General features: G+C 45.9%; 1 protein-coding gene across 7 annotated transcripts in view; it reads right to left on the minus strand.

Moving 5' to 3' along the window:
• The window catches only part of SLC35D4 (solute carrier family 35 member D4), a 152,376-nt gene that overhangs the window by 72,284 nt on the left and 67,774 nt on the right, over positions 1-12,318 (minus strand). For 5 of the 7 annotated variants that reach the window (XR_001887657.1, XM_017883987.1, XM_017883988.1 and 2 more), the window contains exons 7-11: positions 10,654-10,705; positions 8,667-8,715; positions 7,438-7,483; positions 5,930-5,965; positions 2,691-2,725 (exon numbers count right to left, since the gene is read on the minus strand). Coding sequence is in view for 6 of the 7 variants with exons in the window: in XM_017883987.1 (XP_017739476.1) it covers positions 2,691-2,725; positions 5,930-5,965; positions 7,438-7,483; positions 8,667-8,715; positions 10,654-10,705 (218 nt within the window). In the remaining variant the exon portion in view is untranslated. The remainder of the gene's footprint in view (positions 1-2,690; positions 2,726-5,929; positions 5,966-7,437; positions 7,484-8,666; positions 8,716-10,653; positions 10,706-12,318) is intronic. The other 2 variants (XM_017883991.1, XM_017883992.1) reach the window with 1 other exon arrangement.

A 12,318-nucleotide genomic window follows, 5' to 3' on the forward strand; every position in this document is an offset into this window, starting at 1 on the left:
AATAATAATAATAATAATAATAATAATAATAATAATAATAAAGTGTAGGATCACTGAAAGAGCAGCATTTAAAAAGAAAAACTTAGAAAGAGGGTCATGAGGCCGGGCGTGGTGGCTCACGCCTATCATCCCAGCACTTTGGGAGGGTGAGGTGGGTGGATCACAAGGTCAAGAGATAGAGACCATCCTGGCCAACATGGTGAAACCCCATATCTACTAAAAATACAAAAAATTAGCCGGGCTTGGTGGCAGGTGCCTGTAGTTCCAGCTACTCAGGAGGCTGAGGCAGGAGAATCACTTGAACCGGGGAGGTGGAGGTTGCATTGAGCCGAGATTGCGCCACTGCACTCCAGCCTGGCGACAGAGTGAGACTCTGTCTCAAAACAAAAAAAGAAGAAAGAAAGAGGGTCAGGAGACCTACTACTCGCCTACTCTGCATCATCTTGGTCAAATCACTTAACTCCTCGGGGTTTCAATCTCCTCATTTGTATTAGGATGGTGCACAAGTAATTAACACAATTTGGTGGTACCTGGGATAATCGCTAAGATTCCTTCCAGCTCTGACCATTGTAAGTGTAACAAATGAACAAGCACAACCTCTTAGCTGAAGGGCAACATGATTTCTTTAGGTAAAAATTATTCACCCAGCCGGGCACAGTGGCTCATGCCTATAATCCCTGCACTTTGCGAGGTAGAGGTGGGCAGAACACTTGAGGTCAGGAATTCCAGACTGGACTGGGCAATGTAGTGAAACCCCGTCTCTACTAAAAATACAAAAATTAGCCGGGCATGGTGGCAGGTGCCTATAATCCCAGCTACTCAGGAGGCTGAGGCAGAAGAATCGCTTGAACCCAGGAGACAGAGGTTGCAGTGAGCTGAGATACACCACTGCACTCCAGCCTGGGCAACAGAGCAAGACTCTGTCTCGGATAAAAAAAAAAAAAAAGAATTATTCACCCAAGTCCACTAGAAATAATTCAGGATGTAAACCAAGGAGAATCTGTGAACATAACTTTCGAAAGGCCTTTGACAAAAAGCACATTTCAAAGGGGCAGGACACTTAGTCGGCTCTTAAATGTCTGCTGGGTGGCAGCTACCTGGCTGCATAAAGGAATGATAGGAGACACAACTGAAAGGCAGACAACCAGCAGTATGGGTAAGCAGAAGCCATTTAGGGTTAACAGTATGGCTTTACAGGACTTACTATTCCACAAAAGATAGACTTTCAGCAGATGACAGCAGAGAGGGGACTCAACAGTAAACCCTGGAGTTTTGAGAAGTCATCGTTCACAGGAGCAGGCAGACAATAGGAACTGTGCTTTCATGTGGCAAGTGGAGTGTAATGTATTAAGAAAATGTATTCAAGTTATCCTTACGAGACATGGATTCAGATATGTCACATACAATCTAGAAGCGTTATTCCTGAGTCACTATCAACAAGTCCCTGAGGATCCTCGCTCAGATAGCAGGTAAAACACCAACAGAAAGAAGCAGCTGAAAACGCCAACAGAAAGCTGTTATTGCTTTAAGCACAAGATGAGACCTAGAAGGGACCTTAGGAAGCAGCCAATTCACCTTTCTCATTTTCTAGATGTGAAAACTGAGACCTAGAGGGCCTGGGTAATGCCTTATGCATAGCAAGTGGTCAGTAAACATTCGTTTTGTGTGTGTGTGTTTTTAAGAAAAAAAGAATTGACTCCTTTCATCTGGAATTATGAGAATTGGATGGTGACATATGATACAAACTTTAAAAATGATGCCAGATAGAAAGAGGGTAACTCAATAATACATTTGCAAAATTCAAACAAGAACTAGAGAACCAACTCCTTCACTAAATTTTTTTTTTTTGAGACTGAGTCTCACTCTGTCGCCCAGGCTGGAGTGCAGTGGCACAATCTCCGCTCACTGCAAGCTCTGCCTCCCGGGTTCACGCCATTCTCCTGCCTCAGCCTCCCAAGTAGCTGGGACTACAGGCACCCACCACCACGCCTGGCTAATTTTTTGTATTTTAGTAGAGACGGGGTTTCACCGTGTTAGCCAGGATGGTCTCAATCTCCTGACCTCGTGATCAGCCCGCCTTGGCCTCCCAAAGTGCTGGGATTACACAGGCGTGAGCCACCGCGCCTGGCCCACTTATTTCTTATATTTACCCCTAATATTTTATTTGAGGTTACCCTTTGGGATGATTCTGATGATGGGATTTGGGGTACCATAGCAGGCCTTGGGAAATATTATGGGATAGCAAGAGGCCCCTCATATTCTGCCATAAGAGCAATAAATTCTGCTCCTGAAGTGATCACCAAAAAGGGATTCAGGGAGTTTTTTGAACTTTTGAACTTTTTCACCAAATTTTTTAACACTAGAAGTGAAGAGCAATTCAGGATGCTTGGAAAAGGAATTTCAGAAGAGGGCAAAATAAGCACTAGTTGACTCGGCAGGAAATAGACCTGTCTGTATATCTGAGATCATACTGGATGAAAACACAGACAACAAGAAGGGGTAAGAATAAATTCCTGGTTGATAAATTGGTTTGTTAAGAGCAGTTTCAAACAGGTGGGACCTTCCTGCCCTTGCAGTCATCCGGGGGGCAATGACATTCTCTTGTGAAATGTCTCTGAGAGACAGTCTCACTGGATCCAATGAGCAATGTCAAACAGACAAACAAAACAACACTTGGTGGGGGCATTTACCTGTGGGATGAGATGCAAATGCCAGGAGTACCACACTGGAAAAGAGACAGCAAAGTAGTCAAGAAGTTTCCCCCGCACCAAAAACCCCAGCTGTTCCCACCCATTTTACTTGGAAATAGTTAAATTTGCCTAAAAGCAAATTATCTGCACTGACTCATTTTGACTAAATCCAGCTCCTCAGAGAGAGTAAGAATGTCTTGAAATGTCTCATGTTTTGGCAAGAAGATTGCCTCTTGGGACAGACAGGCTTGGGATAGAATATGAATCCACGTCTCAACCTGAGGGTTCACTGTGTCTCTTTTCTTGGTCCTGGCTGACCCTAGTTAACGATCATACTCACCTAATCTACCAAGAGTATTTACAAGCTGAACAAAGCAAACTCTGAATTAAAATAGGTTGCAATGTAAAAGCTAGCTGTTGTGTGTGAGCTACGTATATTTTTGCCACAAAATTAACTGTGTACAAGATAGTTACATGTCCAAGAGGCTAGCCCACAATTGATCCAGCCCATCCACCATGTGGCTGAAAACTACCTTTACTGATTTTCAATAGATGCCACAGAGGGGAAAGGATGAAAAGAGAATGAAGAGGAGTGTTCCTTTGATGTGAGCCCTGTTCATCCTTGGCACCCTCCCATCGTCCTCTCTGGAAACCCCTCCCGTCCCGCAGTGCCCCTCCACAGAGCCTCACACTGCCAAACCCCACTGTGGGAGCCCAATCCCCCACCCTCTGCAACCTCTTCTATCAAACCTCATGCCACCCAGGCAGCCAATCAAATTACAGGTTAGGAATAAAACATGTTTTCTAAGTATGGGAGGGAATTTTTTATTTTTATTTTATTTTATTTTTTAAATTTATGTACTGTTTATTATACTTTAAGTTTTAGAGTACATGTGCACAACCTGCAGGTTTGTTACATAGGTATACATGTACCATGTTGGTGTGCTGCACCCATTAACTCGTCATTTACGTTAGGTATCTCTCCTAATGCTATCCCTCCCCCCCCGCCACCCCACGACAGGCCTCGGTGTGTGATGTTCCCCTTCCTGTGTCCAAGTGTTCTCACTGTTCAATTCGGGAGGGAATTTTTAAAGTGCTGGATGGCCTACTCTGGTTCTAAACCCTGGCTGCGTATCAGAATAGCCCAGTGTCCTGCCTTAAATCGGAATCTCTGAGGTGCAGGCATCAGTTGTTTTATTTTGTTATGGCCTCTCAGTGGCTCTAAAGTGCACCAGGATTGGGAACTACCACAAGGAATCCCTAGTCGGTGGTGACATCCTAGGCAGTGTGGAGGAAGATGGCTGTGAGCAAAGAAACCACTGGGAGCCCTGCCTGCTCTGGGGCTGTCTCCCAGAACCATTTCTGTGTTTCTCGTGTTCTTCCTTTGCTCTTCCTCTAAAGCTCAGGTTCTCTGATGGCCCCAGGGCAGCAGCACTGTGGACAGAGGCTAGACAGGAGGTCTGGGAGAAAGCCAATGGGAAGAGCCACACATCTGGTCATTGAGAAGTTGTAGGTGTGTAAGACAGGGCTGCATGTAGCTGTAAACGAGACTGGAGACTTTGCAATGATTAGCCCTTTGCATGGGCTAAGTCTTCGCTTCCATCTCACCTTTCTTTGGAAAACATATACCCTGTTCATAGTCCATCATTTTATCTCCCTGAATCCCTTTTTGGTTATAACTTCAGGAGCAGAAGTGATCACTCTTATGGCAGGATATGAGGGGCCTCTTACCATCCCAAAGCATCTCACAGAGCTGGTCACGTACCCCAAATCCCATCATCAGAATCACCCCAAAGGGTAACCTCAAATAAAATATTAGGGGGTAAATATAAGAAATAATTAAGTGAAGGAGTTGGTCCTTTAATCCTTGTTTGAATTTTGCAAATATAGTGTTAAGCCACTCCTAACTCCTACCAAAGCAGGCCATTCAGTACTTGAAAAAAAAAATCCCTCCAATACTTAGATCACATGTTTTATTCCTAACCTCTAACTCAATCGGTCTGGAGGGCATGAGTTTTGATAGAAGAGGTTGCAGAGAGTGGGGGATTGGGCCCCCCACAGCGGGCTTTGGCAGCGTGAAGGCACGACAGAGGGGTGCTGGGGGATGGGAGGGGTTTCCAGAGAGGGCGATGGGAGGGTGCCAAGGATGAATGAGGCTCACATCAAAGGAACACTCCTCTTCATTCTCTTTTCATCCTTTTCCCTGTGTGGCATCCTACACGGCGACCTCCCTGGGGGCAAGAACCATATTTTATTCATCCTTGGATCCCTAGCAGTGCCAGACATCATGTGGCAGGTACTCAATACGTTTTCTGAATACGTTTTCTGAACTGCAATTAATCACCTCTAGGTGTACTGTGGTGGGACTATGTTTGAAGGAAAATGTAACTTGAAGCCCCGTATACTTTTTTTTTTTGAGACAGGATCTCTCTGTTGCCCAGGCTGGAGTGCAGTGGCGCAATCATCACTCACTGTAACCTTGAACCCTGGGGCTCAAGTGATCCTCCTGCCTCAGCCTCCCAACACGGAAACCCCTTAGAGTTCTCAGATTATAAATTACATGCACATTATAATGAAGAAATTATACTAATATAAAAAGGGTATATCATGCTGTTCTAGTAAAGCAGGCTCATTCTGCTTGGCTTGGGACAAGGATATAAACAGAAGTCCACATACCATATTTAAAAGTTATAAATCAAGCCTCAGACTTCATCCTGCCTTAACAAATACACCTTCAAAATAACCTGAAAGTCTAGTATAAAATGTAGAATTCTTGGGCTCCCTGGTGCTGCATGTCAGAATGGAGCCGCCCAGGGCAGCCTCTGACTCCCGGCTGCCAATGCCTCCCTTTTCTTTTCACCCCAGGCTTCATCCTGCAGCCCAAGGGCCTCACACATGTGTGTGGACACCTGAGCCTGCAAGGTCACCTCCACCTACACTCCTGCCCATTGAGAGCCTCTCTTTGGACACCCCTTGGGCCTGAGAATGAGTTGGGAAGATGGACCCAAGGAGCCCTGGAATCGAGCTCAGGGACACGGGTGGGGATTCAAGGACACAATCTAGAAGTGAGGGGGTGGGCTCTGGGTGGTCTCCTCAACTCTGGTCATCTCACAAATTCTGTAACGTACCTTCCTGGCAGGCACACTGGCTCAGAACTCTTCAATCAAAATATTATTGGAAAATAAAAATCCATTAGCCCTAAAAGGATATGAACTGTTCTTTAAAAATGTAAATTTTACCTGAATATATAGTTTAAGTATTGCTGGTCAATGTCACTAAGGAATGAGAGAGAAAAAAAAGATAAATGAAATAGCAGAACTATTTTAAATACATAAAACAATCATTATCTTCTATTAATAAATTCTATTTTAGTTACTACTTTTATAAATTACCCATAAATAGAGGGAAAAGTATTTAATATTCAAAACCAGTTACTAGTTCATTTTAAATCACACACATTTTCACCTGTGGGCAACTGTTTCAAACGTATACATTTGTCACTTTCAAAGGAGTGTCAACTATCTCAGGCCACTGGACTGGCTTCTGCGGCTACCATATTTAACAAGTAAAAATACACGGCAATCAAATACATTTGAATTTCTGATAAAGGGTAATGTTCTAGTGTAAGTACTATCTGTTCCGAATATTACAAAAATTATTCAAGGCTTATCTGAAATTCAAATGCAACCAGGCATCCTGTATTTTATCTGGCAACTCTACTGGCTTCTTGCTACAAAAACACTTTAAATTAAAAGAACAAAAGGTGCTCCAGGGAGTGGAAGCCCCACATTCTCAGAGTGGATGACCTTCTCTCAGGAGTCTTTCCCTTCAAACCTTTTCTCATTAGGCCTTCAGCAGGCCCCAAAACCCAGAGGCCAGCTGGCCAGTCTAGGGGAACTGGCCTTACAGCTCCAGGCCTGAAGTCTTGTCTTTTCTCATTTACATTCACCAAAGCTGCTCCATTGACTGCCTGCAACAAAGGCCTCATTTTGCCCAAGAATGAGCTAGTAAGTGGAGAGACTTCTGGGTCTAAAGTAAGTCAAATTAGGATGGAGCTTGGGAAACAAGAAAAAGTACTGTCCCTCTGTGATCGATGCAGCCGATTGGCACCCAAAGCAGCTGGCCACATACATTTCATTCACATGTCATCTGAGAGGTGACATGTGAATCCCCTGAAGGGAGGGGATTGAGACTTCCATGCCTCTTCACACACGGCTAAAGGCAGACATGTTCCAGGTGTTGGCGGACACAGCCTGGAGTGGCCCAAACAGCAAGAAGAGGGACGGCTTCAAGGACTAAGTCCCCTGACCTCACCACAATCCAGGCCTGCAGAGACTCTGGCTGAATGGAAGAATCTCATGATACCACAAGTCTCAACCCTTTCCTTTAGGCCAACCACAGCTCACCAAACATTAAGAGTTTATCTTGTCTCAGCACTTTGGGAGGCCAAGGCAGGCGGATCACCTGAGGTCAAGAGTTTGAGACCAGCCTGACCAACATGGAGAAACCCCTCTCCACTAAAAATACAAAATTAGTGAAGCGTGGTGGTGCATGCCTGTAATCCCAGCTACTTGGGAGGCTGAGGCAAGTGAATTGCTTGAACCCAGGGGGCGGAGGGTGAGGTGAGCCGAGACTGCGCCATTGCACTCCAGATCGTACCATTGCACTCCAGATCATGCCACTGCACTCCAACAAGAGCGAAATTCCATCTCAAGGGAAAAAAAAAGAAAAGAGTTTAAGAGTTTACCTTAATGCACTGGGTTTCTGGGACTTCCGCAGAATTTTATAAGCCCCTGAAAATGAAATAAAACATGTCACTGGTGATGGTATTCTGCTCAAGGAACTGCTGGCATGTCCAGGGAAACACAAAATCCACATGGATAAAGGCCCCCAAAGGTATGACTGCTGGTCCTTTTCCCTATGAGGGTCACCCCCAGCTGACAGGAGAAGACCATCAACATTTGGAAGGTTTCAAGGATGCAAATTCAATAATCCTCTATGAAAACGCAGTCAGTCTTTCCAGTGGTCCCCAGAGTACTGGGCATGGAAAGCATCATGATCAATAAAGGACACAATTAACAGGAAGGTGTTACTTCCTTGACATGATGCACATGAAAAAGAAACACTCCTGGATTGCTGAACATTTCTGAGCTGTGTTAACAGTCAGGGCACTGCTTTTCCCCCAGGACTACAGACAAGCGACACTGAACATATGATTTGTAATAAAATCAGATGGTCCCTTTATTTGACCAATTTCAACTTTTTTGGTAAATTACTGAAAAAAAAAAAGTTTTTGACATGAACTTCTGAATATCTTCCCAACGTTTTTAGAGAAGACCAATCAGCATTCCAAAAGTTGACTTGAGCAAGTGAAATCCCAAGCCATGGTGAGTTAGTTCATATTTGTCATGAAAAAAGAGGAAAGTATATTGGAAACGGACACATTTGAGGAAAAACTTCAAAATAGAAAACCAATCCAGAAAATGCCCATTTAATTTTAACCTTCGCACCTTGGATTTGAAGTTCCTATTGTCCAGGTTCACCAAAAAGTGGGTATACAATAAACCTCAATTATTCAAGTAAGCCTCCCTCCTTCCCTCCCTCCTTCCTCCCTTCCTCTTTCTCTCCCTCCCTCTCTCTCTCTCTTTCTTTCCTTTTTTTTTTTTTTGGACAGGGTTTCACTCTTTTGCCCAGGCTGGAGTGTGGTGGTGTGATCATGACTCCTGCAGCCTCAACCTCCCTGGCCTCAGGTGATCCTCCCACCTCAGCCTCCTGAGCAGCTGGGACGACAGGCATGTGCCACCATGCCTGGCTAATTTTTGTATTTTTTGTAGAGATGGGGTTTCTCGAGGTTGCCCAGGCAGGTCTCTGATTCCTGGGCCCAAGGGATCCGCTTGCCTTGGCCTCCCAAAGTGCTGGGATTACAAGTATGAGCCACTGTGCCCAGCCTTACGTCAGTACTATTTTAAAACTTACCTACACAGAATAAGTGAATTACAGCCCAAAAATATCCATCTGGATCAAACTGAAACACAGAATTAAAAAAAGAAAAAATGGCTGTAAGAGCAAGGCAAACGGAATCCAGTGTGGCCATCAGAAACCCTGTCATCAATGCGCAGTGCCAAGCAAGGGTCCCAAAATAGGACCCCTGGGGCCTTATGTCAGTTCCTTGGTTCCCTCTCATTCCTCACTCAGGTGCCTATAACATCTTCCTAACAGGACTCTGCCTCCAACACCCCATGCCCCTCACTGCCATCACAAAGTTCAAATCTAAACTCATGGCACCCCAAGACCTCTGTGACAAGCCCCCATCAACCCCTCCAGTTGTATGTACAGCCTCCTGCTGTCCCTGAATAAGGATAACTTGCATTTTCCCAAGCATGACTGCTTCCCCCTACAACTCAACCAAGGGGACCCTCTACTTCTTCCCTTATTATTCTCCACAGGATGTAGTATCATAGGACACATCCTATTTATTTCTTCCTTATTTGTTTATGTGTTTCTGTCTCCCCCTGCCCTCCCCTCTCATAGATGTACATTCCAGGAGGGCAGGTGTTAGAACAGGGGTAGACACACAACAGGTGCTCAATGATGCTGGATCACAGGATACTCATGACACTCCACGACTGCCCTCGCCTGCTTTCTTCTCCTAACTCCTCCTCATTCTTCCAGATTTAGGTCCTGTAAGCAGAGTCTGGTTCTAGCATCAGAGAGATCTGGGATAAATTCTAAAATCCCCACTTATCTGTTAGCTGCTGACCTTTCGGGCCTCCTTACTCTGTGCTATGAAATGGAGATAATAATGCTCCCACCTTTACAGAAATGTTGGGAGATTTTAAATAACATAAGGCACAGAAAGCATTGGCACAGAGCCTGGCACACAGCAGGCTCCCTGTAATTGTGGCTACTGCTACTTCCTGAGGTCCCACGTTGTCTTAGGTGCTTCAGAGCCTCCTGTACCTCAGGGACAGAGCCCTGGCCTCCCTGTGTGATAATGATCTGTTTACTTGACTGTTTCCCTCCGCTTTGCTCCAAATAGGCTTGACTTCTGCCTGAGCAAAGATTAATTTTCCTCTGTGTGTCCCCAGAGCCTGGCTCAGTGCCTGACACTTGGTGGGGACCTAATAATCCTGAAGGAGAAAAGGAGGGAGAAAAAAAGAAAGAAAGGAAACCCAGACACGAGAGGACTACTGGGGGCGGGGGTGGGTCCTCAGCACCTCATAAAGAAAACTCAACTTTAGCACAGGATGATAAAATAAAAATCATTTTGCAGGTCAGGCACAGTGGCTCATGCCTGTAATACCAGCACCTTGGGAGACTGAGGCGGGCGAATCACTTGAGGTCAGGAGTTTGAGACCAGCCTGGCCAACATGGAGAAACCTCATCTGTACTAAAAATACAAAAGATTAGCTGGGCGTGGTGGTGGGCACTTGTAGTCCCAGCTACTCAGGAGGCTAAGGCAGGAGAATTGCTTGAACACGGGAGGTGGAGGTTGCAGTGAGCCAAGATCGTGCTACTCCACTCCAGTCTAGGCAACACGGTGAGACTCTGTCTCAAAACAAAACAAAAACAAAACAAAAACAAAAACAAAAAATCACTTTGTAGGAGATGAGGCCCTTGGGAGGAGAGGAAATCAACTGTGCCTCCATGCCTGAGGCTGGGGCAACTTGGGCGTTGGCTTGCAGGTTCACCAGGCATGTACAGAGGACAGATGGCAGGCACCACAGTGCCCAGGGACCAGAGCTCTGCAGGCTGCGATGCCTGCAGCCTTGGGGAGAAGGCAAAAGCCTGGGGAAATGGTATTGCCCAGGCCCAAAGCTACCCAGCCTGCAAGCTTTGGAATGCTTCTGCATGGGCCAAGTTATCCTGCTTCTAAAAGGAAGGACTAGGAAATTCTGGTCATACACTCAGGCTTCAGAGAATAAAAGACACTTTGAAGGCAAATGAGTTCACCTGGACTTACCTGGGAGTCATTGAAGGGAAGGCATCCTGCTGCGGCCAGGAGGAAGAGGGCACTGTGGAGAGGGAGATAAAACACTGCAGCTTCACCTTTCAACATCAAAGCTTTCCCCAAGAGTGTGGAGGTGAAAATGCATCCTCTGGAGTTTGGATGAGGCAAAGATCCTGCGAGACCAACTTGGTTCCTCTGTCCTTCCTCTGTGAACCTGACTATCTGTGTAGTTTTCAATTATGTGCTCTACTCATGAACAGACCTTTCCTTCTCTGGCCCTCAGCTAGCTGTTTCCCAGAGTCAGGCATTTACAGGACATCTGCAAAACCACAGCTGGCTCACTGGAGGAAAAGAGTGTGCCTGTGACACACCTAATGAAACAAGTGTTTTTTCAACTGCAGATCCCAAAAATATACAAGTGAAAAACTGGGGAATCAAACCACAAATATGCCCGTTTCAAAAATGAAAACACTACAGAAATCGCATTAAAATCCTTTGTGCACCCCCACAACCGAATGATCAAACTTAATACCACCAATAACGAGGCAGATCCACATCGTGTGCCTCTTGAAATAAAGCTCGGAAGGACACCACATCACTCGGGTGGTATTCCTGCCAAACATGCAGAGCGCGGATTGAACCACGAGGAAACACTGAGACAAACCCAAATTTAGGGACAGTTCACAAAACAACAGGCCTCCCCTATTCAAAAATGTGAAGGCAATGAAAGACAATAAAAAGCTGAGGAACTGTTCCAGATTAAAGGGTACAAAAGACACATGACATCTTTTTTTTTCTTTTTTTGAGATGGAGTTTCATTGTTGTTGCCGAGATGGAGTTTCAATCTTGTTGCCAGGCTGGAGTGCAATGGCGCAATCTCGGCTCACCGCAACCTCCACCTCCTGGGTTCAAGCGATTCTCCTGCCTCAGCCTCCCGAGTACCTGTGATTACAGGCATGCACCACCTCACCAGGCTAATTTTGTATTTTTAGAGGCAGGGTATCTCCATGTTGGTCAGGCTAGTCTCGAACTCCCGACCTCAGGTGATCTGCCTGACTCGGCCTCCCAAAGTGCTGGGATTACAGGCCTGAGCCAATACGCCCGGCTTAGACATGACATCTTTAGGGGGAAAAAATGTTATAAAACATAATATTGTGCCAGGTGTGGTGGCTCACGCCTGTAATCCCAGCACTTCAGGAGGCCAAGGTGGGCAGATCACTTGAGTTCAGGAGTTTGAGCCCAGCCTGGCCAATATGATAAAACCCCTTTTCTACTAAAAACACAAAAATTAGCCAGTTGTGGTGGCACATGCCTGTAGTCCCAGCTACTCAGGAGGCTGAGGCAGGAGAATCACTTGAACCCGGGAGGCGGAGGTTTCAGTGAGCCAAGATGTGCCACTGCACTCTGGCCTGGGTGACAGAGCAAGACTCCATCTCAAAAAAGAAAAGAAGGCCGGGCGCGGTGGCTCACGCCTGTAATCCCAGCACTTTGGGAGGCCGAGGCGGGCGGATCACAAGGTCAGGACATCGAGACCACGGTGAAACCCCGTCTCTACTAAAAATACCAAAAAAAAGTTAGCTGGGCGCCGTGGCAGGCGCCTGTAGTCCCAGCTACTCGGGAGGCTGAGGCAGGAGAATGGCGGGAACCCGGGAGGCGGAGCTTGCAGTGAGCCGAGAT

The sequence above is a fragment of the Rhinopithecus bieti genome, unplaced genomic scaffold, assembly GCF_001698545.2.
Source record: "Rhinopithecus bieti isolate Rb0 unplaced genomic scaffold, ASM169854v2 scaffold_13577, whole genome shotgun sequence".
In the NCBI taxonomy this organism is placed as follows: domain Eukaryota; kingdom Metazoa; phylum Chordata; class Mammalia; order Primates; family Cercopithecidae; genus Rhinopithecus; species Rhinopithecus bieti.